The 20,855-nt window shown below is 35.4% G+C and overlaps 4 protein-coding genes across 20 annotated transcripts in view; 2 read left to right on the forward strand and 2 right to left on the reverse strand.

Annotated features, from left to right (window-relative positions):
• The window catches only part of Dpr12 (defective proboscis extension response 12), a 170,442-nt gene extending 163,598 nt beyond the window's left edge, over positions 1-6,844 (forward strand). For all 9 annotated transcript variants that reach the window (XM_076423406.1, XM_076423407.1, XM_076423403.1 and 6 more), the window contains one exon: positions 758-6,844. In XM_076423406.1, the coding sequence (XP_076279521.1) occupies positions 758-870 (113 nt within the window). In that variant the 3' untranslated portion in view covers positions 871-6,844. The remainder of the gene's footprint in view (positions 1-757) is intronic.
• A 3,755-nt stretch (positions 6,845-10,599) lies between these two features.
• On the reverse strand, positions 10,600-15,113 carry Snx6 (sorting nexin 6). Of its 5 annotated transcripts, none has more exons than XM_076423393.1 (11): positions 14,755-14,925; positions 14,391-14,606; positions 13,911-14,032; positions 13,684-13,820; positions 13,266-13,573; positions 13,001-13,183; positions 12,819-12,836; positions 11,983-12,046; positions 11,830-11,915; positions 11,687-11,758; positions 10,600-11,590 (listed from the first exon to the last, which is right to left on the reverse strand). In XM_076423393.1, exons 1-10 carry the CDS (start codon positions 14,812-14,814, stop codon positions 11,708-11,710), a joined length of 1,245 nt encoding a protein of 414 aa, XP_076279508.1. In that variant the 5' UTR covers positions 14,815-14,925; the 3' UTR covers positions 10,600-11,590; positions 11,687-11,707. The 5 variants fall into 5 exon arrangements, with proteins under 5 accessions (XP_076279508.1, XP_076279509.1, XP_076279511.1 ...); XM_076423394.1 differs by adding an exon at positions 14,934-15,113 and having other exon boundaries at positions 11,590-11,758; positions 14,755-14,805; XM_076423396.1 differs by lacking the exon at positions 14,755-14,925 and adding an exon at positions 14,934-15,113 and having other exon boundaries at positions 11,590-11,758.
• A 93-nt stretch (positions 15,114-15,206) lies between these two features.
• LOC143208726 (ER membrane protein complex subunit 2) lies at positions 15,207-18,317 on the forward strand. Of its 4 annotated transcripts, XM_076423409.1 has the most exons (9): positions 15,560-15,896; positions 16,361-16,410; positions 16,531-16,644; positions 16,765-16,915; positions 16,997-17,140; positions 17,221-17,377; positions 17,449-17,544; positions 17,620-17,809; positions 18,161-18,317. In XM_076423409.1, exons 2-8 carry the CDS (start codon positions 16,368-16,370, stop codon positions 17,791-17,793), a joined length of 879 nt encoding a protein of 292 aa, XP_076279524.1. In that variant the 5' UTR covers positions 15,560-15,896; positions 16,361-16,367; the 3' UTR covers positions 17,794-17,809; positions 18,161-18,317. The 4 variants fall into 4 exon arrangements, with proteins under 4 accessions (XP_076279525.1, XP_076279526.1, XP_076279524.1 ...); XM_076423410.1 differs by lacking the exons at positions 15,560-15,896; positions 18,161-18,317 and adding an exon at positions 15,207-15,314 and having other exon boundaries at positions 17,620-18,137; XM_076423411.1 differs by lacking the exons at positions 15,560-15,896; positions 18,161-18,317 and adding an exon at positions 15,309-15,394 and having other exon boundaries at positions 17,620-18,137.
• LOC143208718 (tRNA (guanine(10)-N(2))-methyltransferase TRMT11) lies at positions 18,277-20,853 on the reverse strand. 2 transcript variants are annotated; one of them, XM_076423384.1, is made up of 9 exons: positions 20,233-20,853; positions 20,095-20,160; positions 19,777-20,022; positions 19,574-19,708; positions 19,253-19,516; positions 19,056-19,194; positions 18,785-18,983; positions 18,550-18,676; positions 18,277-18,487 (listed from the first exon to the last, which is right to left on the reverse strand). In XM_076423384.1, exons 1-9 carry the CDS (start codon positions 20,302-20,304, stop codon positions 18,326-18,328), a joined length of 1,410 nt encoding a protein of 469 aa, XP_076279499.1. In that variant the 5' UTR covers positions 20,305-20,853; the 3' UTR covers positions 18,277-18,325. The 2 variants fall into 2 exon arrangements, with proteins under 2 accessions (XP_076279499.1, XP_076279498.1); XM_076423383.1 differs by having other exon boundaries at positions 19,253-19,708.
• Between the last annotated feature and the right edge of the window lie 2 nt (positions 20,854-20,855).

Here is a 20,855-nt window from a genome sequence, read left to right on the forward strand (position 1 = left end):
TTCGATGATTAAAAACCAATTAAATTAAATCAAATAAATGTCCGTTCTTGTGTATAAATACGGAAGTAACGCAGTCGAGCGTAACGAAATTTCGCGAATAACCTCGAATAGTTTGACAAGTAACATTTTCATAATTAATTTACTAACTTTAAAGACTTCATTGGTGAACTTTTAAGATTGTAGAATGTAAAATGAAGCCTTGGCTACATTCCCATTTCAGTTTTATGCAGGTTTGATGCTTAAATTGTTAGTTATTAACAAATTTTGGAGAAGTGGTATGTTATGTATGTCTGTCCTTGTCGCACAGTTCGACCCTCCTTGTCTTACGCATTATGGGAACTTCCGGAACAATCAGACCGCGCAACAATTGTTAATAACTAATTAACCAGAGTTAATTTGTGAACATTTTCAATTGGATAACATAGAATCAACCTCCAATTTAAGAATCAAACCTGCATAAAACTGAAATGGGAATGTAGCCAAGGCTTCATTTTACATTCTACAATCTTAAAAGTTCACCAATGAAGTCTTTAAAGTTGGTAAATTAATTATGAAAATGTTACTTGTCCAACTATTCGAGGTTATTCGCGAAATTTCGTCACTTCCGTAACGCTAGAAAATTGTAGCCCCCTCAGCAAAGAAGTTTCACTTGAAAAATTTGTGCGCCACTGTGCCTCCCGTCGTTTTGTTTCAGACTATTTGAAACGTCGAGACCAGACGGATGTGTTTCTACAAATGTGTATTAAACTTGTTACAGGTGACAAAATGGCAGCCATTCAGCGTCGCAAGACATCGGCTGCGGAGAAAAATTTCTGTGAATTGCTAGTACTAATTGTCACCATTGCGATAGACGCCGTTTTAACGCGATAAGCGTTTCTCTTCGATATGTCCATAATTATTATTATACCGTTACTTCCGTTTGTGATAGATAGGCTACTATTCTGCGATTTTGTCCCTCTATTCACTCTCCTTCTTTCCCCTTCATGCTGGACATCTTCATATCATGCGATTTCTCGTTTAACGTTCCTTTTTAATATCCTTTCTTCCTTATTAGTTTCCTCTTGGCATTCCTCGCAGCATCGATCATCGTCATCCTCTTTACCCGGTATCATTTTCTCGCTCGACATCATCGTATTCTGCGTCTATCGCCGTCATCCCTCGTCTCGTTTCCTCCGTTTCTCATTTAATCGCCGAGGTTGCCGCCGGCCGAATGATTTCGATATTATACATAATACATATATACGAGATTCTCATGGTAGAATATGCGTGTTCCATGACTCGCGTGCGACCGAAATTGTTAGAACGCTCGCGGATAATTGCGATTTCTCTCTTTCTCTCCTCTCCCTTTTCAACTTTCTTCGATCCCGCTTCCCAGCCACGGCCATTTTCTTCTGTGCGGCGCGGCCGCGCGTTGCAACGGTCTTTCTCGAGCAATGAAAATTATCTGACCGCGGAGATCGTTTTGGCTAAATCGTAAAAGTAATTGTCGTTCCTTTCTTTCGTTTCCTTTTTTCTCTCTTTCTGTTTCTACGAAGGGAAACATAACTCACCGGTAATCATTACACGTGACCGAGTTACGTGAAACGCGAATCGTACCGCAACAAAGAGCACGGTTTTGAGGCGGTTAATTGTCCACGAAATCGGCAACGGTAAATAGACATAATCTGTCGAGAACAGAGAGCATGCTACGGAACCAATGAGATACTCGCAACAAAAGTTATTTGCGTATGGGACGTAAACAATTTTCAGTTAAACGGCGGCACACGAGCAAAACGAACATGTTAGCAGTGTTTGCGTATGTTTATTTGCTAAATACAGAGTAAGAAATATTTATCGATCGCCGGTGGTTACACAAAGTTATACAAAGTCGTGTCCACAAGTTTCGTTGCGGTTTCTTCTATTCGATCAAATAAACGTGTGTCGGAACTGTCGGAACTCTGTAGAAAGTAATTGGAATACTTGCAATAATTATGCATATTGTTATATCATTTCGATGTAATTAGCTATTGTATTCTATTGGTTTCGTGTATATTAGAGAGATCGGTTAATGTACATACAAGTTTCTGCATTTGTTACGTTGGACCTTGTTAACCGAATACTTCCTATGGTTTTGCGTATTGTAAAAAGCATCGAGGAGTTTATCGTGAAACAATTTCTGTTGTTTGTGCGTACGCATGTCCATTGTAAATACAACAAATACGAAAACGCGTCGATTCCGTTATCTAGTTTGGTCGAGTGACTTTCCGGCAACGCTTCGTTTCGCTCGGTCCCCTGATCGAAATTACAAAGGTCATCGGCGCGCAATCGGAAAACCTTTCGATTCGCTTTATCGAGTTATAGAATATATATCACGTGCATACACCTTCGGAAATGAACCGGCGGCAAATCGTTTCTCGGCCGAAGTTCCGCGGGAACGAGCATGTTTCCCCGAAACATCTGTCCGATGTCAATTTGGTTTCACATTTCTCCGGTCGATTTGTTCTCCTCGCAACTTCACGACGAGTTCTCGGGATCCATTCAGCCGTCGCCAGAACGAGTAACAATTCCACCTCGTCGTGGCAGGTCCTCGCAAGTTTCGCGCAGCGCTGTCGCGTCCCGATCGCCGCAGATATGCCGAGCAAAGCCAGACACAGCCAAGGGAGAGAGAGAACGTGCGTGAACATGAACGAGCAAACTTTTCGAAATTGATACCGTGTTGTCGGGCATCGGGCGTCGAATTTACGAGACCTCGGGCCGCCCTTTTAATCACCCTCGACCCTACGACCTTCATTCTCACGTCGGTCTCGTATAATTAATCACCACTTACCTCGTTTCAATTTCATTTTATCGACGATCGCGTTACCGAACATGCAACGCGGCCGCGCCGCAATCAATATCAACCCGCGCGTGCATTTTCTTATTCGTCGCGCGAGCCCGCTGGAAAACGAAAACATTGTCACAAAACTTCGTCGTCTACACCCGTCCCTCGATTTGCCCGACACTTTCGACGACCCACTTCCGTTCGACACGCTCAAAAAACATTTTTTTCCCCCCCGATCGTATACACTGCCAGCAAAAACTTTTGTTTTGACACGTTCGGTGCCGGTGTTTATTTAGCTAATGCTACTCGTAGCTGTTCTAGCAAATATGGCGTATCCATCCTCTCGCTAAATATACAGCAAATATCGCGGAAAACTGCTGAACCCACAGATATCGCGTCGTCTGTTGTAATCTTAAGCGGGCAGACTCGTTTCCAGAATTGCAAGCGTTATTCTCGATAATGCGGAGATGGGGTTTTTCAGCGCAGTCCAAAGCGCTAGATAGAAGATCTACTTTTACGTTTGCGAGGCGTAGTTTGCATTATTCGGCAGCATGTGACTGTCTCAGCTTTATGAAAATAGCTACATGCGCAGCTGAATGCCCCCCCAATAATGCAAATTACGCTGCCGAATAAAGCAAACGTAAAAATAGGACTTTCGAATACTGAAAACCCCCATCTTGTAATCCTGGAAACGAATCTACTACCTTCACCCCTTGCCGTACCATTTTCTTTACAGTTACAATGATTGGAAACATCTTCATCCCCAAAAATGTCGTAGGAGGGTCATTCCACGCGAAATCGAACGGTTTTTGTTTTTGACACTTCTTCATATTATGAAATATTCATAATACGAAGAATAAATGTCAAGAAATACAAAGAAATCAAACCGAAAAGACGTCAGTGGTTTAAATTATCTGGAAAAGCACCAAATAAGTAGCAAGTAAACAATTTTTAATTCTATTTTAAGACAATACAATTTAAACAATTACACTCACACTGACACTTTCTTTACACGTCTGTGAAATCAACAATTTTTGAGATATCGACAAATCCTTTGAGAGATTCGTTCAAGAAATACAGAGAAATGTACAACCAAAGACGTCGGTGGTTTAAATTATCTGGAAAAGTACCAAATAAATAACAAGTAAATAATTTTTAATTCTATTTTAAGACAATACAATTTAAACAATTACACTCACAGTGACACTTTCTTTATACGTCTGTGAAATCGACAAATCCTTTGAGAGATTCGATCGAAGGTCACTAAAGACTACAACATGTTCGAACAGAATCCGAAACATTACTCCAAAATGTGTCCGATTTCTAAAAAGAAAGGCGTAACATTCACACCTGTTAAACTTTATTCAAATCTTCGTTAAAATACGGCAAGGGGTTAAATAACAAACACGATTTTCTTTACCAAAACTGTAAAATCTATCTCACACAAGGTCAACAAACGAATTACTGGGTTCGAATAATTGTTTCTACGTTCAAACTCCTTCGACTGTTTGTTCGTATCAAGAATAATGGATGATTCAAATGTACAATGTGTTCGTGCACACTCGTTTCGATTTATGCTTCCGAATTTCTGTTCAGCAGAATCGGTACGGTGTCCCATCACGTCAAACAAAATGGCGTGGAATACATCAAGACGTAAATCGAGGGACAAGTGTATTAGGTGTACCAACGAATAATCAACTATTTCTTTAGTCGTATGTCAGTATGCAGTCAGTCACAAAAGTGTGAGCGTCGAAATTATCGCACTCGAGAATGCATATGTTTCAAGTCTTTCATTTTACAGATGCAAAAAGTGTTGCAGATTCTTAATGAATACCGATTGAGACTCCAGAGAGTGCTAATGAAATTAGTTTCTTCGATAATGTGATTTCTCGAGATACGTCCAAGTCTAGTAGTTTGTTAGCCGAATAGTTGTAATAATTCTCGGTATCGTTAAAACTGCTAAATGTACTGAATCTTTTAGAATATTTTAGACGAATAGAGAGAGTCTGTGTACATCTTTGTGACTAAATGTATGCGGTCGTAATCGGTGATATCTTCGCTGCCATATTGTACCGGGTACCGTATAAAATTGTCGTGGAATGTTGGAGAACGGTAACGAACAATTTTAACACTATACCTACCGGAAGATTATTAATAGGATTTTCCAGAAGAAAACATAGAAATTTTCTTTTACATTGCAATATTAAATGAAACAGTTAGTTCACAAGGAACAAACAATTTTATTAGTTCACAAGCAAAAATTACTGTTGCTATTGGAGGTTTCATTAAAAAGTGTTTAGCCATGTACCATAGGTTTTTCAAAATTATGCATTAATCACCGGTCGGTAACGTGTTAAAGAGGCCGCGTGTATACGTATCTTTTTCTTTAGAACGAACTGTTTCGTTCGACAGAATAGTGAATTACAGATTGGTACACCCAATATGATTAAAAAGACTGAAAAACTACAAGAGACAAGGTTCTTTCAAGCAAAACAAAATTTTACAAAACATATCCGAATCGAAGGAACCTCTGTAAAATCGATCGAAAGTTTATTCTCCGTTTCGAGTGAAGTCGAGGGTGAAAAAATGGGTACACTCCTGGATACCGTTTCGCAATACATAGTTTTATTGAATCGCTAACTGTTATCTTCCCGTAGGAATCGTTGCGCACTCGTCGACATTTCGTCTGCATTAGAACGGACATTCTTTTTATGGGAACGACACCGAAAACAGCATTACATATCGTGGTTACGTTAACGACGCCATATTGCTCTGCGAGTAGAACAGGGGGGATTCGATCGAATACATGTGTACGCGAGTAAAGTTGAGAGATCTCGGGAAGAAAATGCAGACGAAAAGTTTCAAAAGGGATCAAGTAATCAATATTGTACTTATTTATTATTCGCGTTTAATAGGAACCCACGTGAGAGCGAGAAACAAAATAAGAGAACACAGACACACACACACACACACACAAACGAAAAACTGCCGTGTCGGTTGACGTAGCGAGACCATGTTTGCGTAACGAACGTTTCACAAAGTGCTCGTCGAGGCGACGACGACGAGATTTTACAATTCTTCGAAATAAATCTGCGTCTATTAGTTGGAGTTCCCGGATGCATGCGCGCCAATCGATTTTCCTTCAATTATGTATCTTCTCGCCAAAGGAACGTCCAGGAACTTTTTCTTGATTGCCTTTCTCGAAAGAAACTCGTTCTAATATTTTTCATTCACCATTATTGAGATTGCTAAGATGCATTGCTTTGGGTATAAAAACACAGCTAAAAATTTGGATGGATGCATTCTTGTAATTCTCGCGAAGTAACGCAAAACGGTCACTTTTATCGAAAATTTCATTTCGATCGAGAAAATTGACGATTCTCGCTCGTTAAGCAGCGTAAATATTTTCGCTTGATCGTTTCATTGTGGTACAGGGAGAAGAGTGTGCATTAGGATAATGTGTGCTTGGTTACAGGGAGCTCCACTTTGCTTTAAGAAAACAAAGAGCTCGTTGAAAAGTTGCTGGTTGTTCCTTTGGCGACCACGTTGGAGCTTCAAGTTCCGCTCGGGGACATGAATTTGTGTGTGCATCGTACGCGCGTCGCGTGCTATTACTATCGATCAAATAGAAAGAGAGTGAGAAAGAGAGGGAGAGAGGGCGCGCGAGAAGAATGTAAACGATGAGAGAGCGATGTGGGGCACGGGAAGAAGAAGGAGCAAACACGAAGAAAACAGAAACACGGAAAAGGCGAAATAAAGCAAGCCACGACTCTTAGGCTTATTTCGATCGATTCATTCACTCGACAGCCTCACTCTACGATTCGTTTGCGAGGGTACGTTTTCCCGCCACGATCCTCCGCGCCTTGGTTTTCACCTGCGTTCAAACCGACGAAACCCCCTTCCCGCCCCCTAACCCCTTAAGAACGAATTTTAGTCACGCAATATCGAGGTACTCCATAAATATAGACCTTTTAAAAAAGAAGAAAAAGAAAAGAAAGAAAGAAAGAAAGAAGGATGGGAAGAAAGAAAAAAGGTAGTCAATCGTAGTCATTTAATAATTCTGATCTCAACTTACAAAACTAGGGTAACTTTAAACGAAAAGAAAAAAGAAACCGGAAGAAACGATATTGTACGCGTTGGAGCGAATCGTCGAGACGAGGAGGAAGCAAGCGCAAGATAAACGTTTCTACGGATACTATTTGATTTTTCCTCGAGGATAAACGAAAGTGATGAGAACAGGGGGAGAGAGAAAGAGAACGAGAATGAGAGAGCGAGAGCGAGAGCGAGAGAGTGAGAGAAAGGTGAGCGAGCGAGAGAAAGAAAGAGAACGCTCGTCGACGATCTCTTCCTGGTATAATGCGAGAGAACAAATGATGATAGAGACGTAAGATCAGTAGAATAATAGGTAATAAAAGTCTTTATTACTCGAAACGAACAATTCGATCTGCGCGACGCGTTTTACACGTTTACCGCGTGTGTCTCGACATCGATAGTGTCTACCATAGAAGGTCTCTGTGTATTTACGGCATGTCGTAATTGTATCATCACACAACCGACGTAATCCTTAAGTACGAAGTTCTACTGCGTAAGAAGTTTATAAAAGTCGCAATCGGTTCCTCGTCGTCGATCAGAGAGGTCTCGATTTTTACGTTTTCCGTTTCCCCCGTTTCTTTTCACTTATCGTTTACCCCATTTTTCAATTAGACGTTCTTGCGTACTACCGGACACGTAAGTACCTAGGACCCATCAGAACAAAACGAAGAAAAAAGGAACGAGAGTCTTTTCGTACGTTGCTTAACGTTCTCGCCCGCTTTTTTACAAACCTTTGTGTGTATTACTTCGAACATTATTCGCATACGTTGAAACCGAATTTTAATAAAATCCACAATTGAAAGATCCCCTTGTTTGAATGATTTGAGACACGCAAAGCAAGACAATTCTTTCGATCCCGATAAAACAACTTCAAAATAAAAAACCTTGCATTATCGAGAAATGAGAAAAGGCGCATCCCGCACCCTCGCAATCCTGGAAACGACAACCCCTTAGGGGTTGATCTTTGAATTTCAATTCGGAAACCTTCGGGACGAACGGCGTATAATAACCACCCAGGATGCGTGATTGCATGCGTGTATAATAAGTCTGACTACCTTCAAAGACCAACTACATCGTTCTAAGCTTAACCAGTTACTATAGATGGTTCGTAATCAAGGGGTTCACGTGCGAAAGCTGCACATATTCACACTTTCGCGGATCGGAGATTGCAGGGAGCATTGGAACTTTGAATCAAGTTTGAAAATATTCGGTTGGTTCAGAAATAACTTCCGCCGCGGAAGATTAAAACTCGATAAGTAATAATTAAATAATAACAATAAAGATTCTTAAGTTTAACGATAATGTTAACTTGTAATAGGTAGACTTCGGATTTCATGAGTTTATAGCATGCTAGAATGTGACGAATAAGTTAAAATAAAAGTTTTGACAAAAACTTACGAACTGTTCAGTTTATATAGTTTCATACAACCCATTACAGGAGAGATAAACTTCGCTTCTGTAAAGAGATTTAGAAGAAGTTTCATTTACAGAAAAATATCTGCCTGTGTCGCTTTATAAAATGACTCCGAAAATGTTTCCCAATTTTATCACAATATGTGCTCAATAAATTAAATTTAAATTAGAATAACTGTTTTATAAACAGACAGAAAGACTTCGGTTTTGTTAGACGATATGTGATGAAAATATTTGTATTGCGTTTAGTCTGAATTTTTAATCCGAACGGAAAAGAGAAAATTTTCAGTTCTGAAACGTTAAAAAGCCAAGTGGAAGTTATTTATGACGAAACCAAATATCACGCTATCAAAATTAATTATAATATACCCAAGAAGCGCATCGGCGATCATTACTTTCATTACGATTGGCCGTTGCAAGTTGCAACAAGCTGCATCGGGCGCGCTGAAATTCACTGGAAATCGAAACGGAGAAACCTTTCACGAAAATGGAAGGTAGTTTTTAGTGGATCGTATCAAGCGAAGTGAAGCCGATCAATGGAACTTCTAGCGGGCCGTGTTCATCCTGCACGAAGCGACTGTTCCGTTTCATAAATCAATACGAAAGACATCGTGAGCTTTACGACAAGGCTTTGCCTCCCTTTTTTGATGTTTCCCCAGCATTCACGACCCCCTGTTACGATCACGCGAAATACCGAAGGTGAGTGCGTCGATAATCCAAACGAATTTCAATAAAGTAACAAAGTCTTTAAACCGAAGAACATTCTCTGTACTGGTGGTGCAGATATCCTTCGTTTCACGAAAATTTCGGATTCCTCGCATATACGAATACCAGAGACGAATAACGACCAGATAAAACGAGTTATCGGACGAGAACTGTAAATACTAGACCGAGGATTCTATAGCATGCACGATGACCTCAACATCCGCCGGAAACCTACAAACAGGAATGTCAAATCTCTTCTACATTTAAGGAGGAGCTTTTCAGACGATAATTCCAAAAGATTATTATTTACTTTTTCAACCCGAATGACAATTCCGAGCTGTCTCTCAAAATTGTCATATTACAAACCGATTTTTATTGTACTTTTAGTTCTATTTAATAAATTGCTAATTGAAATGTAGCACGACTTTATTAAGACGTCCAATTTTTTAATAAAATTACATATTTAGCATAAATGGATTTGTAAATGTCACTTATAAATACGAAAAATATGGAAAGTTGAATTTGAATTAGGAGCTTTTCAAACGATAATTCCAGAAGTTTATTATTTACTTTTTCAACCCGAATGACAATTCCAATCTGTCTCTCAAAATTGCCATATTACCAAACCAAAATTGCCAAACCGATTTTTATTGTACTTTTGGTTCCATTTAATAAATTGCTAATTGAAGTGTAACACGACTTTATTAAGACGTCCAATTTTTACATATTTATCATAAATGGATTTGTAATTGTCACTTATAAATACGAAAAATATGAAAAGTTGAATTTGAATTAGTTATGAAATGGTATGTATGATGAAGGATGATGGACACACGTGTAAGTACAGGTACAATATACATATATACTTTATTTCCCTATATACAATACAGTGTAAATTTTCACTGGTTTCCGTTGAAACAATGTGAGATAAGCAAAAAAGGAAAATAATCTGATATATTTGATCTAATTCACAAGAAAATTTCTTCGAAAAATTGAGAATTAAGAAAAACGACAAGTATTGTATAAAAAAGTAAAAAATTCGAGCAAATTGTAATGCAAAATCATAACCAGTATCAAAGAATATATCACGGGCCATGCAATGGCGAACATGATAACTGGAACAATTACAGCCCATCCATACAAATATTGATACAATCATTCCTTATTCTTACAATAATATGCAAAATTTATACTTTTTTCCATAAAATTGGAACAATGCGATTAGAATAAGACAAAATTTCTTTTCTGCAACCGTTTGATAAATTGTAGAAGATATTTGGAAGTAGGTTTTTATGTACATACGAAAACGTGGTGTGAAAGTTAATTAGTACGTGATAAATGGGTTTAAAAATAACCAACAATGTATACCGTTTGCTTGAAATATTTCTTAAAATATAAGATATATTGCTATTAAAATAAGATAACAGTTAAAACTCGTAACTGATTATACAAATAATAAATTGGAATATTGCTTGTGTTCTCGTCTACAGTGAACAGTAATTCATTTGGCTGAGATTACTCTTTCCGGGCACAAAACTCTTTCCGCATAACTAGGTGATAAGTAACACGTTTCAAGGTCCCTTTACTCGTCATTTACCTTTATACAACTACAATTTATTGAACAAACAAAATATTGTAAATTGATTTAACAGTATACAACATGCTAATCTATCTATAAAAATCTTAAAAGTTCGTATGTACTAGTTACGTTAATTCTTTAGTTAACCTGAGAAATTTGGAAAAAAGAAAATTATTTCGTAATAATACTTTCTCTATCATTATACATCTCGCCTTCCAGATCAATTATACGTGCCTACAATTTTGCCCTTTAACCTTCGAAAGCAACGAAGTGATTTAAATGTTCCCTTGTAGGTAACTTCCTCGTACGTATACGTACACGTATACATAGAGCCGTAATATACAGGACGTTTCGTAAAATGTGATAAATTTTGGAAATAAAAGATTCCTGAAAGATAAACCTAATTTTCTTGATGTTCTCGTGTTTCGCAAAAAGAAAAAACGCCCTTCAAAACGCCCTTCAAAACGCCGCTATACAAAATGCTTTTAATTATATTATCATTTAACCTTTACGTGAGCATTTCAAGTCTCTATCGGCTATTTCCTTTATCCCTAAGATTTAGTCTTATAAAACTTTCGAGTTCTTGAAACCGTTTGTCTTCCCTTTCTTTTTCAAAAATATATACGCGTACTTTTAAATCTTACTTCAATACCGTGAATCTCTTATTTCCTGAATGTAACACACATTAGAAAACACCTTGTACATATACATGATAGATATACATATATGTAATATAAAGAATCTTATACCTTATAACAGATTATTAACTTAAATCTACAAAAGAACTCGATAAAGACGTACGCTTGTCACGCCACGTTCAAATCAAATATTCCCTTATGAAATTTCTATAAAAAAGATAACTGCTTCACAAGCATAAACAATCGTAACACATTTACATAAATTTTTACTATTTGAAAATAGTAGATAACATCGTTCAATGAATTTCATGGGGAGTCCTTTTGCAATCAATAGTACGATATCTTTATCGCAGTAATGTAAATCTAGATAACAAAAAATATATATTTTACAGTATCGTTACTTTACTATGGTTTTTAAATAAACTGTTATCTTCATATAGATTACATGGTAATCTTTACCACAAGAATTATCAATCTGGATCACTGTTCCCGTAAAACCGATAAACATTTTTTGAGCAATTCCGCGTGTGCCTGTAAATGAAAAATATATTTTACGAACCACTGTGATATATACAAATACAAAAAGACAGAAGCATCCTTACCTTTGCATGTTTTATTTCTAGTTCTGTTAATTCGATTAAATTCTTTCTAAAAGCGGCTACTCTTCTCGTTTTGAAATCCGTTAGTTCTGGAATCGACATTAACTGTTAGTTATCTCGTTAAATAAACAAGAATGTAGGAGATATATTCTGTACCTTCTTTTCCTTTCTCCGACATCTGTTCAAACTTTTCGCACGCCTCCATTTGAGCTTTTTCTGCCTGTATCAACAAAAATAATCAAAATTGTTAACTTTCATGATACGCGATACTATTGGTGCTGAAATTGGTATCAAAAGCTTTTGCTTCATAACATATACGAAACCAAATAAAGCATGCAAGTTTTAAAGTTCCATTATTAAAATTCATAATCAAAAGAACATTTTAAAAATTGCATTTTTCATATATATAAATCTCTAGGCTAGCCTATGCTGTGTCTTCTACTGTAAAAATCTATTTAGCTTTTAAATTTCATCGTTGTAAAAGAAAAAGTAAAAATACATGCAAGTTCTGCTCATGCGTAACATTGAAAATACTGACTTGATGTGTAATGATTGATTTCAGTGTTTTCAGTTTCTCCAACATACAGACAGTAATATGTAATATATACATACATACTAAAAAACTACTTCATTGTTATCGCATGTAATGTTATTTTTGTACATTGCAGAATACAACCTCAGCGTTATCAACATTTGCAAGATTTTTCAACATTAATCTTTAAACATTAAAAGCCTTTAAAGAATTTAGCTAAAGGAAGAGCCCACTCATCGTTAAACAATTTTATTTTACGGTATCTTTGCATTTGTTTTAATTAAATATAATTTCTTATTCGCTCTTGAAAATTCAATTGATGCTATATAGTTAGTCTGCAGGGTACGGATCGTGTACACTATTTTAAAGTATACATACATACTGAGAGCTAAACATGATATTATTAAAAATAATATATACTGTAACAAGGCAACAACTGTACGAATAGAGAAAAACACACCTCAGCAACCTCCACTGCCTTGATGAGCAAGAAAGATTAAATTTCTGATTAGATTCTATGCATGCTTCAATTGAACGTTGCATGTTATATACATACATATAATACGTACAATTTCAAAGAAAAATATATTTTCCGTAATATACGTTTCTTACTTTGAATATACTCGTGAAAAATCTACTCACAGCATGAACGTCTTTATTTTTGGCACGGGCTTTCTCAAGAGCACGATTTGCAGATTCGTATGTGTGTAAAGCTTTCAATCTTCTGAAAAGCAACCGTTTGGCTGCAGCTGTATCCCTCATGTAGTACCGAAGAGTGTCTGACAATTTTAAGTCCTCATCAGATGCTACTCTGCCCTCAACTTTCTATTACATTACATCACAACATTAAAAATAAAACTAGTACGAATAGAAAAATTAGCAAAAAGTTACGATCAAAACATCTTACTCTTAGCTTCTCAAAGGTCTCTGCAATTTTTGTCAGAAATCTCTCCAGTTTACCATTATCAGTTGTAGCTAATTGTAAAAGATTCGTCGATATCTTTATATAGGAATCCGCCACATCTTTGTGTTTAGCTGTTTGGCGATCTGCACGAGCGGTTGCTTCTTTTAAATTCTGATGGTACGTTTGTAAAAACGACATTTCCTGATCAAAAAGGTCATTTACATCTTTTACAGTTGCCGATAAATAATATTCATCCGTTGTAGTTGAGAAAGACTTTACTAAACCCCCAAACATTTCCATTTTGTTTTTTCCTAAAATAAAATAGGAAATTTATATCTTCATTTTACCTCGAACGATACTCGTGTCGTAAGACCAATATAAAATGAAACAAAAAATTATATTCAAGCACCAAAATCATTACCTCTCACACAAAGATCTTGATCATATTCTAAAAACACTCTTAAATTATGATCGTTTTGAAAAACTGGGTGGTTTGCTAGTCTAGTTAAAAACATTTCGTGCATGGCAACGGTTTTCTTAAATGTAGCTAAATACTCACTGTAATAAAAGTATAGCATTATGAAATGAAAATTATTAATTAAGCTAGGCTTACATTAAGATCTCGAATGTACTTTAATTAATACTTACGCTTCCAGTTCCTGCTTCATTTTGTTAAATTCTTCACGAGTCATGTTACCCTCGCCTTCTCCGAGCTTTTGTAACTTTTCTCGAGATGCATCGAAATCTGGTCTCGGTGGGCAAGGCGGAATCTAAAAACATATAATTCCACCAATTAATTATCACCATTATATCATACATGGTCAGTCTCATAACGCGACGATCTCAAATAACTCGTAAGTTATTTGTTGTACTAAAGTTTTTATTTCGCATAAAGAACCACAGTCTAGTAATTATTCATTTTAAGTCCCACTTTGTATATTTTATTACGCAGAATTTCATAATTTATCCGAATTTGAGAAAACATAGTAGACATTCCATTTAAAAAACCAAAGGTGACCCTCGTATTGCAAAGTAAATGCAATTTTTGTTCGAAACATTCCTTCGTGCAACAAATAACTCAGCCTGTATACTTAGAATTGAAATCTCATACAAAATGTGAAAACGTACGATATAGCCGGCATACTCTTCGCTCTCTTCGAATCGATCGTGTAACCATACAAACTCTTCATGTTGCCTCACAACTAAATTATCTCGTTTTTGAAAGTATGGCAAAGTAGTCTTCGTATGTACAGTGAATTTCACTTTATCCTTCTCACTAAGAGCATCTGAAATATCCACCTGCAGCGGTTTATCGGAGAGATCTACGTTATCCGCATGAATCGTCTGTAAACGTAAATGTCTATGATTAGAAACAGAAAATTATAAGGTGCAAATATCGAATATATGTATAAAAGACGAAAATTCAAGTAATCATTAGCAAAACAAAAAATAATAGAAAAAATAATGAAAAAAAAAAGCAACGTGAGTATACCTTCTTAAGGGGGACGTTACTTAAAATATCGGCAGTATCGCACATGCCGTCCTGAAACATTTCGCTCGATTAAAGAAACGTGCACAGAGTATTTTTAACAGTAGAAAATATTCAACTACAACGTATTAAATTCGTTATGAAGTCCAATCGGCGGACTAGTGATAACAGGTTCCACCTACCATCATGGCGTCCAAGCGTCTTTTTGACACGTTTTGTGTTTGACGATATGCGACTGTCAGAATTAATCCGATAATGATCTCGACTATACTCCCGCAGTCGGCTTTCCTCGACGCTACGATAATTCCTCTCGTACTTATGATCCAACAAGAACGATCACCAGTGGACAATTTTCCGCTGGTAAAACACACTTAACCGAATCATAACATGTCAGAATGCGGTATATTCCGAAGACATATGTTGATAAATCAGCTGTAAGAACAAGACGGTCGGACGTCAATTCATAAATCCTGCCTAAACTGTCAATGCACGAATTTCTGTGCTACGTGCAGCTACGTGCTACGTAATCGGTATCCGCGGAAACGAAGCAAGAGAAAATTTTGGTAGATTTCAGAATACTCCCTCGACACACGTGTCAACCACATATAAATATACCGACTTATCATCAAATATCTGTTAGGAAGTACGAATGCAATTTGTCCACTTCCACTAACGGTCGAACTCTAAAAAATATAAATATTAATCAGTTGGTAACAGTAAAACAATATATTTTTAAAATGTTGATTCTTAGACATATTTTTAAATATCTCGAAAACTATCAAGAACAATGTATAAATATGTATAAATATACATATTTACATGTTAATCGATCTTTTCAATGCAAGTGTATAATTGATTGTGGAAACGATGATACGACGATATTTTTAATTAATTCATAAAAGAAACTTCAAATACATGAAATATTTTCGTTATCTTTCATATTTTTATGTGACGGCATATTTCACGATCGTGAACGAACATCTACCTGTCTAAAGTTACATTATGTAGTTTTCGATCGTTGACAGAAAGTTTTCTTCTGCTCTATGTAACCTACATGAACGACCCTCGGATTCGTGATTACGTGTATATTAATTTCAATCAATATTTTCGTATAACATTGTTTACTTTTTTGTGGTTCTTTATACGTAAGTTTAAGCTGTCTACAATATTTAATGTTGTACATTTCGATCGAACAGTGGAGTATAATTGAGTTTAATCTGTTTGAAGAAATATTGAATACGTACTTGAACTGAAATATTTACTGGTTAAGAATTTATTTGCTTTAATGATTTTTAACCCATGCTTACATTTGTTTCCATATATCTGGCAATATTCGTATTTTATTTATTTACGTTACAATATATAAAAATGTAAAATACATAGTTATAAACTACTCATTGAAACATGGTTATTACCTGTTCGTGTAATGCTTGAACTACTGTAAATCGTTTCCAAAGAGTATTTTTCTTATTTGCATTTTTAAAAATTAATAAGTGTACATCTGCTAAAATAGAATTAGTAAATATTTCTGTATTCTTGTTTTATTGAAGTTTTGAAAAATATGTCATCCTATATATTTAGTATGTAACAATAATTTACCATTTTCAAGATTAACAATGGCAGATCGTTACGATCGATACGAAAAACTATCATGGAAAGGTAAGTTTACCTGGTAATCGTTCGTTATAATCATAATTATGAATGTTGTATAATATATATCTATGATTTTGTTTAAAAATTTCTAACTCTCAATCTTTCGTGAAATTATGATACATATAGAAGCACGAGACTTGCTTAGGACTTGGAGAGAAGACGGCGAACGCCGAAGTAGTGACGTAGTGCATTTATGGGAAAGGAAATTGATGTTGAAAATGGGTCAGTTAGGCAACGAAGGTACGATAAAATGATTTCTTATAAAAATGAACTGTATCAAAGCACTGGTTTTAATTAAGTGCATAATAGTTTTTGTAAACTCGACGAATTGCATAGTAATTGCTATAAATTATCATGTAGAATACCTAGTTCTGGAACAAGTTTGTATAGCGGCGTTGGATTGCTATCATCTTTCTCTGGCTGAATATTGCATAATTATACTGAAGCAAGAGTTTCCTAACAGCTTAAGAGTCCACAAATATCATGCAATGCACCTGGAAGCATTGGAAATGTAAAATTCATTTATTCAAACCATTTGTAATTGAAGTTTCTTTAATATTAACATATCGCTAAACAAGAGTAACATTTATAGGTACGATGAAGCATTAGAAGTTCTGGAATCTATTATAAAAAGGGATGAAACAAATGCGGCACCAAGAAAAAGACGTATAGCTATACTAAAAGCAAGAGGTAGAATACCAGAGGCTATTAAAGAACTTACAGAGTACTTGAAAAAGTTAGCAGCTTTTAATCTTAATGTTAAATATAATATACCATAAGAAAATATGTTCATTATGGACAATGAATTATTTGTAGGTTTATGAGCGATCAAGAAGCATGGCACGAGTTGTGCGATTTGTATTTACAGGAACAAGAATATTCTAAAGCTGCGTTTTGTATGGAAGAACTTATATTGCATAATCCGCACAGTCATCTAATTTACCAAAGATACGCAGAAATAAAATATTCTCAGGTAATAGAAGATTTCTAATGAATCTCTTGTCCGTGTTGCACAGAATTTATATGTAAAACTTTCTTTCTAAGGGTGGATTTGATAATATGGAATTAGCTAAGATCTACTTTTGCCAAGCTGCAAAACTAAATCCAAATAACATTCGAGCTCTATATGGATTATTACTGGTAGGAATGAAATGACTGAAACCTTTAGCGCATAATTTAATTGTTCGTAATTAATCGTTTATACTGTATTCTCAGGCAACAAATAATATAGCTACATCGCCAAAATGTCCTTCTTCGAAAAAGAAAGATGCTATAAAATTAAGCGAATGGGCAGCTAATCAAATCGAAAAGCAATATCAATCAAAAGTTTCAGATGATCTAGTTGAAACGGTGGAAGGCTTACTAGGACAATTGCAACTTGACGTTTAGATATGCAAATTTATATGTATGTATATGTTTAAATATTGTAACATATGTAAATGTACTATTCATTCCTCACAATTTATATACAAATGCAATTTATTGTGATTAATCGACAAATGTTTACATCATCATCTTATGACTGATAAAGCAAACTAATACAAATGTATCGAAATGTTTGCTGTGCGAAATATAGCATAATTTATCAGTTAAATAATTGATAAAAAGAAAAAACCAATCGGAAAATATTCTACTGTAGGGAAAACAATATTAGATCATAAGACGAAAAACTTTATAACTTTGTAACAGCTATTAATTTAATAGAATCAGTAACGATCAGCTCAAGATACCAAGACTTCTATTATCTTTTATTCAGATTCATCTCCTCGTTATCGAATCTATATTACACATTCCTGCACGTCTTGTATGATTCTCTACATTGCATACATCAACGTAAAAGGCAACAATTCAAATAAGTTATACTCTACAATATTGAATTTAAAGAAAACAATAAACGTTTATTACGCATCAAATTACAGAGTCATCTGTTCGAGTTATTTTTATTATTCTCTTCCCACAATTCTCTTTTCTTGGCCTTTTCCGTAGCTTTCTTCAATCGTTTCTCTTTCCGGCTCTCGTTTCGTAACGCAAAATACTTTTCTCGGAAATCGGATAGATTCATAAAAATTATTTCATCAGATTCCTGGAAAAGCAACATTGAAAAATTACTTTCATTGTTGGATGTTGAAGTTTGTTTATCCATACCTTAGGATCCTTTATCTTTATATAAGTCAATAATCTGCGACTGGTATAATTGCTAAGTACTTGCTCGGAATTGGCTATTAATTCTAAACATGGATGATTTGGTAAATGATCTTCTGAATATTGATCCCTGAAAAATATACTGTTATCTTAAATGATATTTTTACTTATAAAGAAAGAAAATTGAAATACGTCCGGATCCACTTTAGCAGTATGTTTACTATATACTACGCTTTACCTAAATAAAGGAAACCAACATATTAATCTGCCTTTTATTCTAAGATGTTTTGCAGAGAAACTCAACAAATCTTTGTAGATCTCAGGTAAACCGTAGCCAATTTTAGAAGGAATATGAGAAGATGCTTGATGTTCTTCTATTACTGGATTTAATTTTGTTGTACCTATCTTCTCTGTTGCTTCTCTTATACCGTAAGGAGCTACAAAAAGTACAAATAGAATTATTGAAAATGTTCGGGGAAATGTGATGTGATAAGAATAATTATACTAACGGTCAGTAATTATAGCATCTACAGCCATATCCGAACGCCATAAAGGAACAGAGAAATCTGACACCACAACGTCAAGGTAATATGAACTTGTTCCATACTGTCTCATATTTGCTGCAACGCTTTCGTCTTTTTCCCTAATCTAACAATAGCTTCAGTAAATATAATTTAATGATATAAAAAATTGATGAATTCAATACCTTTTGCAACTTTCGACTAGGTCTTGTACGGCCATGCAGCATTAAAAAGTCTATATCTGTTCCCAATGTATATCCTCCAAAATGAGAAGCTGCGACTAACAACGAACCAGTTCCAACAAATGGATCAAGAACAATATCCCCTTTTTGAACTTGAGCTTGATTTGCCATTATTAACGACAACTGGGGATCCATAGATGTGTTGCCTATGAATTTTCTGGTTTTTAAGGATAACTTCTGTATCAAGTCTCTTTGCCCACTTGTAATCTGGAAAAGCATAGAATGCACACAAATAACGTGAACTAATATATCCAAATTACCTACCCATCGACCAAAGAATAATTCATAAGGTTCATCAGGAATGTTATTAGGGTTTAGTCCATAAAATTCTATATAACATAAAGTTGTGTCTGGATTATTTAATTTCACTGGTCCTTCGAATGGTAAATAACTGAAAGACTTTAATATAATATTAATCCTTCTACTACTCTTGTAGCAGTCTCTTTAGTATCATTTCATTTACGTACTTCAATTTTGTTCACTTTTTCACTCTGCGAAAAGTGTTTGCAAAATGTCTCAACTATTACTTTAAATGATTTTTGAGGACCAACATAATTTTTCATTTCTACAATGGGATAGTTCTTCAATTTACTATGGAGATCTCCACAGTTTTTACTATTAGCCCATAATTCGATACAGAATCGCACGCAGACCGCTCTACTTGCAATTTTATGTGCGATTTTCTCCGAAGGTAAATTAACGATCCAGTAAGGCTATGAAAAAAATTATGTAAATTTAAAACAAACAATGTGCAAAATATGATACAATGACTTTCGATTTCTTACATGTTTATTCCAGTTTGGATGAGCACAGGTACTTATGTTGTACATATTAAGAATAGATTCTATTTCCTAAAAACAAATTAAAAAGAACATATACAATAAGATTTAAATAAATAAAAATCAAGTAAAAATATTACTTACAGGTGCTCGAAAATCAATGTGTTCGTGAGCGAACCAAAAAAGATAACTTTTCCATTGATTATTCATTGTCATTAATTATTATTTACAAAGTACGAATGCAATAAAATGATACTGTACAACTCGTACGTTGATAATAACGTACAAATTAAATATTAATACTCGATTTTTTGTCAATGTTCGGAATGTAAATCATTTTTATTGAATATAAATTTATTTTTCTTCTCAATTTATATACACCATTTCTTCGATCGTGAATGTAAGTTGTTTTTTTATCATCTATATTTCTATATATACTCAAGTGTACATGTGTGAATGAAAAGGTTATGATGCACCATTGAATGTAATTTGTTGTTACATGCACCTGCACGCACTACCACAGACTCTGGCTCTGGTAAAGTTGGGTAAAGTTATGTAGTAGAATTTGTAGCAGAAATGTCTATAAGGCGTTCGATCTATTCTTACATAGTCTGTGGTGACTTGAGCGGTCGGTAAAAAAGGGAATGATTATGTGACAATCAACATGAATCTGGGGGGAGGTTGCTAATAGGGCATCGTGCAAGGGGGCGCCACATTTGTAGTGAGACCTCTTGTTGTTCTCATTCTAAGGTGGAATACCAGTCGTC

Source organism: Lasioglossum baleicum, chromosome 5 (assembly GCF_051020765.1).
Source record: "Lasioglossum baleicum chromosome 5, iyLasBale1, whole genome shotgun sequence".
In the NCBI taxonomy this organism is placed as follows: domain Eukaryota; kingdom Metazoa; phylum Arthropoda; class Insecta; order Hymenoptera; family Halictidae; genus Lasioglossum; species Lasioglossum baleicum.

Coding starts and splice junctions, on each gene's coding strand:
- Snx6 (XM_076423393.1), bottom strand. CDS start 14,814: ATGTTTCAGGACGGCATGTGCGATACTGCCGATATTTTAAGTAACGTC. Junction 14,607..14,754: donor GTAACGTCCCCCTTAAGAAG/GTATACTCACGT, acceptor TTACGTTTACAG/ACGATTCATGCGGATAACGT. Junction 11,916..11,982: donor GTCGGAGAAAGGAAAAGAAG/GTACAGAATATA, acceptor TGTCGATTCCAG/AACTAACGGATTTCAAAACG.
- LOC143208726 (XM_076423410.1), top strand. CDS start 16,368: ATGGCAGATCGTTACGATCGATACGAAAAACTATCATGGAAAG. Junction 16,411..16,530: donor CGAAAAACTATCATGGAAAG/GTAAGTTTACCT, acceptor TGATACATATAG/AAGCACGAGACTTGCTTAGG. Junction 16,645..16,764: donor GGGTCAGTTAGGCAACGAAG/GTACGATAAAAT, acceptor ATTATCATGTAG/AATACCTAGTTCTGGAACAA.
- LOC143208718 (XM_076423383.1), bottom strand. CDS start 20,304: ATGACAATGAATAATCAATGGAAAAGTTATCTTTTTTGGTTCGCTCAC. Junction 20,161..20,232: donor ACATTGATTTTCGAGCACCT/GTAAGTAATATT, acceptor ATTTGTTTTTAG/GAAATAGAATCTATTCTTAA. Junction 19,709..19,776: donor AAAAAGTGAACAAAATTGAA/GTACGTAAATGA, acceptor ATTATATTAAAG/TCTTTCAGTTATTTACCATT.